General features: G+C 43.2%; 1 protein-coding gene across 1 annotated transcript in view; it reads left to right on the forward strand.

The window, feature by feature from the left end:
- Positions 1-3,872: 3,872 nt before the first annotated feature.
- Positions 3,873-16,425, forward strand: part of hcn1 (hyperpolarization activated cyclic nucleotide-gated potassium channel 1) — a 46,027-nt gene continuing 33,474 nt past the window's right edge. The window contains exons 1-2 of the mRNA XM_084688009.1: positions 3,873-4,228; positions 9,472-9,895. Of these exons, the coding sequence (XP_084544135.1) occupies positions 3,873-4,228; positions 9,472-9,895 (780 nt within the window). The remainder of the gene's footprint in view (positions 4,229-9,471; positions 9,896-16,425) is intronic.

The raw sequence follows: 16,425 nt of genomic DNA on the forward strand, positions 1-16,425 counted from the left end.
GTCCAAGTGTGTGCCATTTTTGTTGCTTGTCTTTTTTCTTGTCTCTCTATGCCCCCATGTTCTGGCTCAACTTAGGTTAGACTCTACTGTCATACTTGGTAAGCCGACTGCAAACTCTTGAGTCAGCAAGGCATGGCCACTCCTCTGCCCTTCTCTTCGTCAGTGTACAGATGCACAACCCATCAGAGAATCAACTCAAGTGGCAGTAAATCCACTACTAAAAATATTTGTCAATCCTTAGGATTTACTACGCTTAGCAAGTGGACACCATGTGTCGAATCTAGAGTTAAGCAGTGAAAGACTATCGGGGCATCAATGCCACACCTGATCATCCTTTTCCTCTGTCTACGCAGGACTGTCTGTCTCATGGTGAGGATAACACCAGGGCGTTGTCTACGCAGGACTGTCTGTCTCATGGTGAGGATAACACCAGGGCGTTGTCTACGCAGGACTGTCTGTCTCATGGTGAGGATAACACCAGGGCGTTGTCTACGCAGGACTGTCTGTCTCATGGTGAGGATAACACCAGGGCGTTGTCTACGCAGGACTGTCTGTCTCATGGTGAGGATAACACCAGGGCGTTGTCTACGCAGGACTGTCTGTCTCATGGTGAGGATAACACCAGGGCGTTGTCTACGCAGGACTGTCTGTCTCATGGTGAGGATCTCACCAGGGCGTTGTCTACGCAGGACTGTCTGTCTCATGGTGAGGATAACACCAGGGCGTTGTCTACGCAGGACTGTCCGTTTAAGCTTACCTGACCTGAGGCTTCTTTTATTTCCATTGATCCTCCTCACCTCTTGGCTGAGACCTACTTGTAATTGTACTGAGTCACCGTAAATTGCATCAAAATAATAGAATACAAATGTCAATCAATTTATATTTTGGGCATAGCTACAGTATGCTTGAAAGTCCTCATCAACAACAAATGGAAACTAAATCGAAAAACCTGTACACACAGTGGTTTACATTTACCTAACGCATTTTTTTAAGAATTCATTGTACACTGCAGGTTTACAGATTGTCAGCAGTTCGCTCATCTCCATGATGGAACTCTTTAATCACACTGTAATTGACGCAGATGCTGTTGGAGATGTTGGTAGTATTTGTAATTGGATTGCTCTGGCTTAGTGAATAGTTTGATGCCATCAGGTGGAAGTCTGAACCATGGGCAGGAAACCAGTCAGCCAGATAGTTTAGGTTCAGCCTACGGCTGTGTATGGGGATGTTTAACCAAGAAAATTTATACAATAAATAATTATTTTTTATAACAACAATTATATTACATCAACCACATTCACACTCACCACATTAGCCATTATCCTCACTCAAATGTGACCTTTAGAAACTAATTTGAAAAGTGTTTGTGTGACAGATGAGACATATATAGAACTTTAACAAACCAGTTTTCTAAGTGTTCTAGAAATGTAATAACAACTTAGACTGATGGCATTTTCTGACAGCAGTTTTCTCTTTCTAAAGATCACACCTGAGGTTGAGAATGCGTATACTGTAAAATAAAAAATCAGTGTCTCCTTGAACACTGTTTATTGTCAGTGGTAAATGTTCAAAAAGGCTATATGTTGAATGACTTGCAAAAAAGCAAGGTAGCCATTTTGTAACACAATTCGGCCATTCTGTAGCTAGCTAGATCTATTTGTGGCATGCCCAATGCCTGGCATCTCTAGGGCATGTAATGTTTCATGTCTAGATGAGGTATTGACTGCAAGCAGAGACGACGGAATGTAATTTAATAATAGGCATTCTCTAGTCTCTTCTGGGCCTATGAGAGAGCTGGAAAGAACAAACACACAGGAAGCAGGTTATTTGGGTAGTCATATTTTTTTCACGTATTTATAATCCCATTATGCCTTATCAATTTGCTTGTCATAACACCATTCTGTTGACTGATTTCAGCAAGCACTAAAAAGATCACACTACATTTGGAGCAAAATCTTATGGTTTAGTCCCCTCAAAGAGCATACTGTCATTGTTTAAAGCACTATTTATTGCAACTACAGCATTAATTTTAACTGTGGCTTGTCATACCTTATCTTACACAGTAGCTTGGAATGGATGTGCCCTTTTCTAATCTCAGATGACATCTTTGAGTCAACAGCAAAAACATGACATGTGGCACATGAAAGAGACCCAGTCTGTCAAATGAGGTTTGAGACTATTATATCTCCCCGCACATTTCATTCTGTTTCGTTTTGTCCCGGACACGTGAGTGGCCAGACTGGGATTTGCACTTTGGTTAATTTCAGTATTACTTTTAGCCATAACTTACGCAATGTGTCTATTCTCTCTCCTCTCTGCCTCCCCATCTCCCTTTCCCCCTCTCTCCTGTTAACTGAAGTTACACAAGCATCCTGTTGGGGAAACAGTTGGCATGCAAATTAATCCACCCCCAATCCCAGAGGAGAGAGCGAGAGACAACACACACAGAGAGAAGAATCAAGGGATGTCTGTCTACATTATGATAGCCTTGGGATTCTTACGTAATGATCCTCTTTAGAAATGCCCACCACCTATGACAGTAAATTCCCTGACTCTCTGGTATGGAACATGCCCAGTCAGCTGGAGCGTGGAGAACATGGTGCAGCTTCGTGGGGAGTCACTGCTCTGGAGGGAGATGATCTCCAATCTGCTTCAACCAATAGCAATATGGACATGCAAATCCCTAGTCCTTCCTGTATACAGTAAATGACATTGAAATCCTGAAATGTTTTTTTGTTATAGATTACTAATCTAAACTTTAGTAGTATAGCATGCATTACAGCATTATAGTAAGGGCTATATAGACGATTTGTCCATATAAAGTATTAGTTTGAGTTTGTCTGTAAAAATATCAAACTGTTTGTCTGACCTTTGTCAATTATCATGCTCACTCTGCTGTTGCTGTTGACTGTATTTCTGTATTCAGTACAGAGAGCATCTGCTGGCCATTGTGTCTGTGGGCACATTATCCAGGAGCAGGTTGTGTTGTGTCATGATGCCATCGGCAGCATGGACCATGTTTAAGAAGGGCCAGACTGGGGAAAGACTGGGGAACGACAGGGGAAAGACTGGGGAAAGACTGGGGAAAGACTGGGGAAAGACTGGGGAAAGACAGGGGAAAGACAGGGGAAAGACTGGGGAAAGTTGGGTGGTGAGGGTGTCCACTGGGGACAAGCATCCATCCATCCATCATACCTCGCTCCATCCTAGTGCCAGCATAAAGCACCCTGATGTATGAGGTGCCCTCAGAAACAAAAGCCAGTCCAACTCTGTTCTAAGAATCTACTGTACTCATTCTCTATGAATGACAAGCACAGAACACATGGATTTGCACCGCTTTGAAACTGTAAAATCTATTTATCATGCACAAATACCAATTCAAAGCTGATGTTTAGTATATCCATCTGATAGAGACGCCAGGTCTGAAAAAGTGTCCTGAGGATGATCAATGCTGAGCTTTCTCTCTAGAATAGCATCCTTACTGACTTAAGGCATCTTGTGTTTTTTATCGACAGAAAATTATGAAATTAAAAGATACATTTATGAACATTTTATGGTGGGAGGGGGGGGGGGGGGCTATAAGCCACATTATGGAAATTAGGTGCACGAGCCTGTGCCAGTTAAACCGCAGTGCCGCGCAAACTAGAAGGCGCTGAATGTTAAAACCCAGCCAGTCGGTAGATGGCGGTAACCCAAGAAACCTGATCCGCCAGGTTCACCGGGAGTCTGTCTCAGTTTGCAGCATTCACAGAGCAGGCAGCGTAGCTGAGCAGTTGAAGGACATCAAATGAAACAGGGGAGCTTACAGCGGGTCCTGTTGAGTTTTGCGCGTAGCCTGTCCTCCGAACCAGGAGACAGTACGTTTTAAAAACATGGAAGACAAATCGAATTCGTTCTCCAGCAACAAGGAGGAGAAAGCGGATGGGAATAATGTATTTCAGAGGCAAGACTCGATACAGAAAAATAATATGGGGAGCCAGAACATGAAAGACCACGGAAACTCGGTGTCATTTAAGGGGGAACGGGAGGAAGCCATGGTCGGGTTCGACGATTTGGATGGGGGATCCAGGCCATATGGGTTTATGCAGCGACAATTTGGGGCTATGATGCAGCCCGGTGTCAATAAGTTCTCCCTGCGAATGTTCGGGAGTCAGAAAGCCGTGGAGAAAGAGCAAGAAAGGGTTCAAACGGCTGGATACTGGATCATTCATCCCTATAGCGATTTTAGGTAAGGAGTGGAAAGTCACCTTCTCTCTCTTCTTCCCATGCCCATGTCACCCCACTCATGTCCGCAAAACACCACCACCTCACATCTACTCTCTCTCATCAGCGCGCGCACGCATCGCCCTCAAGCGCATAGGCTAATCTAGTCCTGTATTCAAGCAATTACAAGGAAGCGATCGTGTAACCATTCACATTGTGATTGTGTATCTATTTTTCATTGAAGAATTTTCATTATCTTTAAGTGGAACAAAGAAAAATATGACTAAGCGAGATGTCCTTGGAAAAGGGATGGTGAATGTCACGAGTTAAACACAGACATACTAATTGCTTCACCACAACACAGATGAGATGGTCTTCATTGCAACATGTAAGGTTCCTTAAACCGATCACCGGTTCTTCACAAAAACATGTGGTACATAATGATTGTAAACATTTCAATAGCAGCCTTGCCTGCAAGAATGAGACGACGATCAATGAGAATGGCCTCTCAGAAAAAATTAATGCGGTAAATTCTGAATGCTCATAGACGTTAAAACCGTATGGCTAAATATGTCCATCAAATTAATAGGTAAAATATAACAGCTATGGAATTGTGTTCAGTTATAAACGGGAGATCAATGAATGAATAGGTACAATTAAATGCACAAAATTAACGTTGACTAGATCACATAATAAACGTAAAGGAATGTGATTGGTTCTAAGCAAATTAACACAGTACAAGAGTTCATCTAAATCTTTATTATTTCTCTTTACTGATAGTTTTGGGGTATTCGCTATAGGCTACTGTTTAATAAGGGTTTTGTCAGGTCCTGTTTTTGCGCTATAACATTTCCAATCTTTCTTGGCAACTTGGCCTAACATCACGTCCACATTGACTATTTCATATTTCCGCATTGATAGAGCAGGGATATAGCGCAAACACTAACATTGAATAGCCTTTGAAATTGCATGCAGAGTGACTAATTCGGGGGTTTAAAATATAATGAAGAAATAATATGTCCATGTTTGACGTTAGACATGCGTGTAAATCAACAATCCAGGTACGCTTCACAACCAGTGGCCTACGTATTAAGCAGCTCGTCTTGTTGTGCCTTTTCCTTTTGTGTCCCCTGGCACAGTTTGATGGTGACACCCCATTTTAATGCCCCTAGTCCTGGGGCTTGTTGATTTCTAACGTAACTCGTCGCTGTCCAGGGTGCTGAACTGCTGCTCAGCCTTTGCTTCTGTAGACGAAGACGCTTATCCAATCTGATATCAAATTCCATAAGCAAACCGATGGTCACAATAACTGTCTCAAAACCAGTGCTTGAATTAAGTTCTGCCAAGCACCAGTATCTAAAATACAACATAAGCTAGGCAATATTAAGATATGAAATCTCTATGGAGGGCCATTCCTTTAAGATATGATGGTATACTTTTTGTTTTACCTGGCACCATTTGTTTTGCCTGACAACAAGCATGGGCAACATAGTACCGACCAGCTGGACTAATTGGCTAAATAATAGTACACTAATATCAAACAAGTGTATAGAAACCTCATTTAGCTAAATGTTGTGCAATATCAAATGCAATTGCAGTCTTCAAATTGGTAAAGGAAGGTGATCTGGGATTAGGGTTAAAACACGACAGTCAATAAGATTACAGTGGCCCAACACAATTATGTAAGCAGATTCACCTTTCAAGAACAAATCCTAAGGACAAGTTCAAACTATTCTGGCAAAAGGGATGGCGACTGAGTGGTTATCAAATAGATACTTTAAGATTTTCTTTAAAGATCTGATAGACTGCTTACTGACTGACTGATAATGCATGTTGAGGTCCAGGAATGTAGTTTGAATGTATTGCAAGTCACAAGTGGCATACATGAGACATGTTTATTGAAAATAGTTAAAGGGTTCATTTTCAGACAAAAAAAAAAAAAATATATATATATATATATATATATATTTAATTCAATTACAGACTGAACTCTGAACACTCTGAACAAATGAAGAATGATTTCCGCTGGGCGAGTTGTTTTTCCTCTGTACGACATGGACAGCGTTTCCCCTCCCTAAACTCACCCCACCTGCCCCCCCACACCCAACGCCTGCACCTGCCCCCCGGCCCCCCACGCCCCCACCCCTTAACGGTGATGCACTCCCTTATTTTAGCTTGTGACAACTTCCACTGGCAGAACATCAGAGGAAGTCGGTTTGCTGTGCATGGGGCCAGCATAAAGAGAGAACCCGATGACCATGTCAGAACTCTGGTTTTGGGGCCTAAAGCACCATGTTGTTGAGCCATTCTAAACCAACACTACATGCTACAGTGCTACAGGATACACAAGGGCACACTTGCTTGGTGGGCCCTCCTGTTTTTAGCTTCTAGCATATTACTTTGTCTTTGTTATCAAGTCTGAGACGGTGTGTGCCAAGAATGACTATCCATGGTGTTATGTAACTTAGAAACGTCATCAGCACCGTTCTCTATGACAGCACACGGAACAAGTCTGTTCCAATATGTTCCTGACCAAAGCAAAATTAGATACTAGATACTGTGTCAATGTAAAACATAACACAATGATAGACACGTGAATGACACCGCAGTTCACGTGCGCTTTGTGGGGCCTCTGTTGTAACATCTGCAACCCAATATCCACCATATTCGTAATACAGAAGCTGTTGAAAGTTTAATGGCAGGTTAGTAATATTCATTATTCATAGATTTCAGTAAGGGCCTATTCCTGGCCTGGTGTGGCCATGGATATTTAGTTTCGGTTGAAAGTCTTTCATATAATTTCTTTAATTAGTCTGTTATATACCATAGCAGGCATCTTCTTTGTGTATCAGTATTGGTCAATCTTGATCACAATATCATTGAGCATCAAGCTACAATTAGAATTAGACACCCTTTAAGAGGCAATTATGCCATAAAAAGGTAATTAGTGCAAATAATCCTTTTAGTGTCAGCAACCAGATTGCAATACTTTCAAATCTGTTCAATTACAAAAATATTAGTTAATATTAGTCTTATATTTACTGCAGACAGCTTTAAATCTCCCATGTGAATTTAAATGTTTTTCTCTTTTCTCTCATTTACAAAGCACACCGTTTATACTTGTAAGACAACATGTAACAACCATTTCGGGGTTCAATGTTGGGCTCTGCATAGGCTCGTTCAGACTTATTGAAGGACTTCACACCACCTGTTGCTCGTTATTCATCAGCCCTGTCTTCTTCTTCACAAGACACGACAATGTCCTCACTTACATGTTGATGTAGGGAAACCCCATCTCTTCTGTGTCCAGCTCCTAGTCACGTTTGATATCCTGGTCTCAGCAGAGAGTTGCCGATGACACAGCTTACCGCAGCTGCGTTGAAAGACCCTGTGTTCAGTGTTTGTTTTTTTATGAGACAGACATGAGAACAAAGGACAGGGCATGTGTACAGGCGGTGACCCCGGGGGTTCTGGTAGGCGTCAGAAGTGACTGATGAGGGCACAGACCCCCACTTTCTCCGGGGCCGGCAGATCAAACAACAGGTCATGTGGTGTAGCAGGCCCACCTGTGACAAAGCTACGTTCCCCCAAAAAATGACTCAGATAACATAGCAGATATCCAGCCTCTGGTGATTCAGACATAAACTGACACCAGACTCCTGTCTAAAGCCAACATCACTGTTGCCTTGTCATGGCTATCCTCCAGTATTATGACAGGCACGCCATAGATATTTATGTATTAATCATAATGATCTGTGTGACACCTACTGTGTAGACTCAGCAAAACACCGTCACTGTGTGCTGCAGATCAGTCGGCCGTGTTAAAAAGTGTTCTTTGCAGGATCAGACTTTTTTCAGGAAAACGGAAAAGAGTCTCACTGTTGCTTTCATCAAAATGCTTGTTTGCCTCTTATTGACAGTCGGAATGTTGACTCATTTGGTTTGTTAATCTCCTTCTGTTGATCTCTATGCTGATGGTCTCGAAGTAGACTCAAAGTATGAGAATCACGGCTCAATAACGATACGAAAGATATATATCCTGGTGTCAAAAATATCTCACGTGGATATTATTACCAGCAAGATGTCCGTCGTTTAGTTGAAGTGCAGACGATTATCTGACACATGATCTTCAGATATTTATAAAGCAAGGCCCTCTGCTTCATTTATTTAAACCGATCCATTACTGGCCAGCCAGCCACAGCATCTTACAGCGGCAGCTACTGACAGTGGCGTCAGCCGGGAGTTTTTAGCATGAGATAGGATTCCTGAAAGCATCTATTTTAGTTGATGGATGTTCACCGTTATCAGTGGCCGGGACATTTGGTGAAGATCTCCCCCGGCTGGGCGCCCATGAATCACTCCTGGCTCTGCTGATCACAAGACACAGCAGGGACATTAACACGGTCTGTCCCTCCAAGACCAGCAGAGCTCAGTCCTATCACAACCTACTGTAGCCAGCATCCCCACAGAGAAGAGTGGACTTATGTAGGGTAGTGGCTTATTCTCGAAAAAACCTAGTCGGCTCACATATCCAAGCCTACACATACCCGAGACAAATAGGTAGGTGACAGTAAGTCCATTTTACTGACAACCAGGTGAGACATTTATCATCGTCAACATCGAGTAACATTTCTCATGGACGATACAGTACTGCAGATTAGAGCTACAACTCAAGGCAACACAACAGAACCAAAACAGTTCAGTGTTGTTTCATTTTAGATCTGGGCTTTGTTGTTCCTGCCTCGCTCTTACTTGAGGTCTTAGTTGTTTACTGTCATTGAGAAAAAAAAGGTTTTTGGAGTTCCAGAGAACAGTGCTGGGAAATAGATAATTCAAAGATAAGCAGAAATTGTAGAGTCTGTCTGTTCTCTTCCATCTTTCTGACGTTCCCAGAATCTCATGGGCTGTTTGTTAACTGTTCCATGTTACAGAAATGATATGAATGCAAAAATAGGGAAAGAGGAGCAGATCTCTTTGAAAGATGCCTTCATTTAATGTCAAAATTGACTTCAATCTTTGTGATCTTCCTTGATGATCACATTCACCCTGGCACAAATATATTTGTTTCAAATAGAGCATAGCAATAAAGTGGCAGTCATTTTGTTGGGAACTGGAATCCATACATTACAATTTTAAGGTGTCACCATGTATACTCTGCCCAAGTCTGCATTTCATCACCAAAATACCCAACATCCACACAGAAGATAGCACCCTCTACAGAGAAACGCTGTTCCACCTGTGACACCATGTTTGTTTGCATCTCTCCAGGTTCTACTGGGACTTGATAATGCTCATCATGATGATGGGAAATCTAATCATCATTCCTGTGGGAATAACCTTCTTCTCGGAGCAGACCACCACCACCTGGCTGGTGTTCAACGTTGCCTCAGACACCATCTTCCTGGTGGACCTGGTGATGAACTTTAGAACGGGGATTGTCAATGAGGAGAGCTCCGAGATCATCCTGGACCCCAAGATCATCAAGATGAACTACCTGAAGAGCTGGTTTGTGGTCGACTTCCTCTCCTCCATACCAGTGGATTATATCTTTCTAATAGTGGAAAAAGGGTTTGACTCTGAGGTGTACAAGACAGCCCGGGCTCTGCGCATTGTGAGGTTTACTAAAATCCTCAGTCTCCTCCGTCTGTTGAGACTCTCGCGACTTATCAGATATATACATCAGTGGGAAGAGGTAAGGAAGACGTTGTGTGTGTCCGTGTCTGAGTATGTGTGTGTGTCCGTGTCTGAGTATGTGTGTGTGTCCGTGTCTGAGTATGTGTGTGTGGACGACGGGCGGCGGGCGGCGGGGGGTGTTGTGTTTGTTTTTAACCTCCTAGTACATCGGCAGTAGGGCCTTAACCCTGTAAGGTGTTTTCGAAGACCCCCTCTAGTGTTTGTAACTGAAACTCACTTGCTTGACCGATTGAAGGCTTATCTCGAGGTGAGTGTCAGTGACACCATCAGCTCCAGTCCAATGACATTTGAAATGTATGTTAAAAGTGGGGGTTTGTGAACTAAAAGGCATAATGTTCTCAATCGAAGCAGGGGCAGAAAAGGTGGTGAAGATACATTTGTCTATGAACGATCGGAGGATGACAGAAAAAGAGTCACATTGGGTTAGGGGGGAGGGGCGTACTATACGAACGCGTCGGATGACGTAGTTAGTAGATCAGAAACATTGGTTGGTAGAGCAGAACTCTAATTTCTTTCGGCCTTTCATTAGGTAGGTGTGTCAGCTCTCCATTTCTATGGGCACAGTGTTTCGCTTCACTGAACGTAGCCCTGAGCTGAGATGTAACTCATTTTTGTCTCTCCGTTGATTCATTCCACACAGTGAGTCACACCGTTTACATGGTCTCCTCTTCTCCCTCTCATTCTCTCCCTTCCTCTCGTCTCCTCAATCACTGACTGATCAATTCATCACACCATACTGCCAACTGTAATCTGAACACACTGAAAGCTAAACCAATTAGAAGTCTTGGAGGGCAACTAGAGTATTCATTAGTGGTCAGAGGCATGCATCACAAACGTGTAAAGAAGAGTTTGTCAAACGAGAGGAAATGTGGTGACAATAGATGTTGTTGGCTTTGACATACAATGGATAAACAGCATAAAAAGAAGGAAGTGAATTTTTATTAATAGTCATGATTGTATAATTCCTGTTGCATGCTGGACTGTATGAGGTGGCAGTGGCAAAACATTTCCGTAAAATGTTCGCAAACCTTTCATGGGAAATTAAGATCTAGAAATATTCCAAGTTGGAAGCTCAAAAGGAATATATGGGAATGAAAGGGAATTCATTGGAAATTTTGGGTAATTTATACAAACTGTATCTCTGTATGTCTTTGGTCATAAGCAGACAAGCATGCAAAGTAATAAAATAAAAAAAATAACAGAATTTTTGTGAGTTGAACTTCAATCTAATATCGCATTAAACATGAACATGTTTTACTGGAAATAGTCCTGCTGTAGTGTGCAGGATTCTAGAAATGACCTGTTCATGTGATGGAGGAATGCACAGTGCATGCAGGGGGTGTGGCCTCGATAGCCCTGCAGTAAGTAGTGTGCTGTGTGCATGTGATTAGGGAATGCACAGGGAATACATTTGCATTTAGTCTGGTTGTTTTAACCAAGATTATGCTGGAAGATGTTTTATTCAACCACATTTAAATTCCCTGTTAGACTCCAACCTGCAATTGTGCAAACTTCCAGTTTATTCCCATAAATTCCAGGGAATTTCTATATTCCCGTTTCCAACTTTTAACCCTAGGTGGCAGTAGGATTTTAGTAGCTAAACATGAACATAGCATTCGATTCTAAAGCTAATATAATTACGATTATCATTTAGATTTCTTATGGCTGTTTGTCACTTACACAGAGCGTTGGAAGTGACCCCTGTGGCATTGCAGTTCACAGACACACCACAACCTGCTGTGCCCTCCCTCTCATGCAGCCTTGGGACTGCAGTCTCCTGTTCCCCCTCCAGGTCTCAACTCTAGGCTGTGACAGATTGTCCCCATACTATTAAGGCTTGGATTACCATGACACCGTTGGATTGTTCAAACCACGACACTGAAGTGCTGTCCCCCTCCCACTGCAGACTGTGTGGTTATGGTTTAGTGTCGGAACATTGGCACAGCCAGTGCATCTCTAGTGTGGGTGCCAGGTGTGATGACCTCTGCCGCGTTGATCTGCAGGACAAAGACGCCTGTTACTATATAGATCTGCCCATTTCTCCATGCTGCCATGGGTTATATATTATCATGGAAAAGAGCACACAATTTCCTTAACTAGTTTGGACAGCTGTGTGTCAGAAGACCACCTATACGAAGGTTAGAAACACTCGACACTCAGAACAAATGACGAAATATTCAAAATTGTACAGGCAGACGAGCCTGTCAATTGGCGCAGATAAAAAAAAATATGCTTTTGCCGCAAGTCTTTTGGCCTTTTCTCTCTGTCCTTTCCCTTTTTCTCCCTTGTCATAGATGTTCTGTTGTTACACGGCCATACACTGTACACACGCACATCCATCCTGGCTGGAGCAGAGAGAGGGAAGGGGAAGGCAGTGAGTTGCACACCAGAGCTGTCACAGCATGTTAGCTGCAGGATGGAGGTTTACACAGTCCCCTACTGTCATAATGGGCTGGATTCAGCCATCCATCATTAACTGACTTCTCTACTGTGGAGGAGGGACATATTCCATCATTCGGCCTGCAGTCTTCTCCATCCCGCATTCCTTTCATCCTTTGGGCTGCCCTGCACTCCTCCTCATTATCCCTCCCTCCATCCCTCCATCCCTCCATCCCTCTATCCCTCCCTCCCCTTGACTGCAGATAGGGCTCTCCTTATCTCGTCGGGGCTGCTGCCCAACACAGAACAGAGACACCAGACTGAATCATTGTCATTTTCCATTCAAAAACTCATGCACTGAGCAACAGACTTAGTGCTGTTGTTGGTCCATTAGTAAACTGTAGCATTAGATTACATCTATAATAGGCATCTATTATTGTCATCCATTTTCCCTCATCATCAGTCAACACACACACCAATGCTCTTTACATTGTCATCTCATTAGAATATGGACACTACTGAAATTAAATCTGTCTATAAAGAGCAGGGGTCCTGGTTCCTTTAGAATCCTGAGGGTATAGATATTCTGATGGTGTTTATTGACTGTGGGGAACTACAATGCAGTATTTGAGAGAGATAATTCCTTTTGTTTTAATCCAGGGGACCAATTTGGTCTTTCACATTTGAGAAATAAAAGGAAGGGTGAACAACAGACATGTTGTCTGGCCCAGATTGCCCAGAGAGATTGCAGCATAGGAGGAAGCAATGGTGCGACAGCTAGCTGAAGAGCAGACGGCGGGAGAGATTCACTGTTGAAGGGAGAATCCCCATGGCTCAGGTGGACACATCTGGCCCCGCTCTGAAGCTCATCCCCACCACCAGCACCTCTGCCAGGCCACCAGCCCAGCATGAGGGATGGGGGGCCAACGGGCTCAGGTTGTGCTTGGCACCGTGCAGGTCCCATCTGCAGTACCTTTATAGACTAGAGGCTCACCGGTTCATCACAAATTCAGCACTGTTGGCTACATGAAGCTCAGGTTGCAGCTCAGGGATATACTTTTGATGAAAATTAGTTGATGAATTGAGTAACACTTATTTCCCGCATTGTAACTGCCGTAAATAAACTAGGAGCACTTGAGGTCAGACTTTTTTGTGGGAAAGGTAAGGTTCCGTGAGTCAACTGATCCGTTTAATTAAAGCGTTGAACGGCGTATCTGTGTGGTGTGTGGTGAGCAAGGGCACTTGCCTGATTTGAGACTTGACAGGTAAATTGATAGGGGAAATGTGAGCTGGCTGACATAGGTGTCTAGTTAACTGAGTGGAAACAGAGGACAGCCACTGGACAGTTTAAAGCAGAGAATTCATTGCAGATCTCTGTTTGCCTTACAGCCCAACCCCATTTTGTCCTCAGTTTGCCGGACATTTTAGATGTTTTTGACTGTAGATTTCGAACCCCCCCTCCTCCCCCCACAGACACACAGATACACACAAGAAAGGTAGTGTAACAGACAGATTAATCTCAGCAGTACCAATGGAGGTTATGGCTACACACAGTTGTATAGTTGTCTTTCTTCAAAAGTCTGTAAGCTTGTGCTCTTCCACATCAATCTATTGTCGGTCGATTGTGAATGTTTTCTTAACACCATGTGAAAGTCCATTAGCAATGCACATGTTCTCTCTGGCGACCATTTTTACCCGAGATAAAGATGCGAAAGAGCTGTGTGTAGTCAATCGGTGTGAGAGATTTGTGGCGTATGTCAGGAGAGAGGTACTCGGAGGTTTACTATGTATTTTGCCAGCTCAGCGGGAGATGTTTTGTTCTAAAGTGGAGATTAAGTTAGTTTAGTTTAGAGAGCTATACAGCACATCCACCTGCTTCAAGGTCTGTGTCATGCCAAGTCCTCAAAGCCACAGGGCCACCGGAGCACGCACATAGACCTGAGTCACATTGGCCCTCAGCTAGTATTGTGGGTGTGTTTGTGTATGAGTGTCTGTATTAAATGGTGAAAGGTGCATTTCCTGCGGTGAATAGCCTTGATTAATTTCCTGTCATGTATGCCTTTTTTCTTGTTTGCTAATTACAGTTTTAAAAAGACAGTTGACATGAACATAAATGGAAACATAAAACATATGTAATTACTGAGTAATGATCGTAAGATAATTGTGATTGTCCCCTTTCTCGAAAACAAAGGCACACCTAAATTCACCCCGAAGAACGGAAAGCACTCCACATGACTTCATTTTCCATTTTTCACTCCTATTTTCTTGGGCACGTTGGGGGGGGGGGGGGGGGGGGGGGGAGACAGTGGAACATAAGGAACAGCGATGAACACCAGCATGTTGTGCGCTGTGCTGTAGAATTCTTTATGCTAATGGTTGCATGGGAGCAGTGCTGTTGGCTCAGGCACCAATGGTGCTCTGTGCTGTGCTGCTCTCTGTGTGTGCATGTGTGTGGAAGGTGCAGAGCTGTGGCTTTACATCCAGGGCATGCATGGGGAGCCTTAAGCAGATCTGCTTTCTCCCTCTGTGCGTGTGAGAGAGCCGTAGTCTGCAGGAGGCTAAAGACCTCTGTCACGCGTTGATGTGTGCGACTGAGGGGCTGGCTTATTTACTGACAATTCCTTAGTTACAGCACATAGGCGGAGCAGCTATATTATCTAAGCTGAGCAGCTGGCCATTTGAACACAGTTTTGATACTATTTCTTACTGTGTACTGTTTTGTAGTGTAGCATTGGGAAATATCCCAGCATTTGTCCTTTTTTAAAGTTACTGTATGCGTTGGCATGTGTCTGTCTTGTGTCTATTGTAGCTGACGGAAAAACAAAGCAATCTTCAAGTCTTCTTCAATCTTCAAGCAAGTCTCTTTTCTTAAGTATATTAATGGAAGGGATTGTTCTTGAGGTAGAAACAGTTCCGGCTATTGTAATGTCGACTATTTCATTAGTCAAACACTTCTCTTTTACCATGGTGTTCATGTAATTTCCGTTCATTTCATCCCAATGGGCAATTCATCTTCCCAAAACTGCTGTCGTCTCTAGGCAGTAAACAGACACTGCCTTGGCTTAGTGCTTAGTCATATTATGCCTTGCAAAAACAAACAACAAGAGCTGGGGGTTCCCCTGTCGTCGTAGTGTATGTCTTCTGGGTTTTACCAAGAGGAGAATTGTGCTTGGACGTGAAGTCCTACCCTATTCACTGAGGGAAACATGTCCCCCCCACTCCAGCTGGAGGTCACACATGCTCTCACAGCCCTGTGCCTGGAGATTAGGCCTCTCAAGGAGATACCAGCCAAATGCATTATGGAGAATGTGGAATACATGACATTGTTGTTATCTTGACAAATTACGAAATTATCTTGAGAAAGAGCGCTTTGTCTTGTGCTGTTAATATAATATGATTAATTAATCCCCAAGTATGAATAAAAATCCAAAAGAGAGAGAGAGGAATCTGAAGACACCTAAATGACAGAACAGAGACTGTATGTTTACAAGGACATTCTTGCAGGAGACAACACTTCTCCATGCTCTAGATCCAATTTCTGAAATGTTTCTTGGGTTCCATCCTCTGGAGATCACACTGTGGTCCTCTGCCAACTAGGGGATGTAGTGTGCAGCCTGGGCACTTTCCTTTTAGGAACGCTCATCTATTTCTGGCACAGTTGTCTCCCCAACTCCACTGAGACGTGCCTCTCAAGCGTCTGTGATCCACGGCATTTCAGAAGAACAGTTCCTACACCCTGCTGGCGAATGAGAGTGGGACCAGCACGCTGAGTGAAAGAGATTAAAATGCTGAGTCATATTGTCATGTTCCGACCGACGCTCTTTGATCCAAACTTTCCTTTGGTGACACGCACAGGCATTGCAGATAGCACTCTCAGTTTTTCCTCTAAATACTGCAGTTCTTTCTATTGACATATGTTTGCTTTAAGGCACAAAGTGTGTTTATCATTCAGCCAATGTTTATTTTCCACTACATTTTCACTGGGAATCTCTATTTATTCTTTGTGTCTGTATCGTGAACAGACCTGCCATCATAGCAGAGGGAGACAGAAAGAGAGAGAGAGTAATATACTGCAATGACAAAATGGAACATCATTGCAGCAAAAGAAACTTGCCTGTCCAATTAATTTCAATCAAGATTCGACTTATT

This window comes from Hypomesus nipponensis, chromosome 22 (assembly GCF_054491055.1).
Source record: "Hypomesus nipponensis isolate SF chromosome 22, ASM5449105v1, whole genome shotgun sequence".
NCBI lineage: Eukaryota > Metazoa > Chordata > Actinopteri > Osmeriformes > Osmeridae > Hypomesus > Hypomesus nipponensis.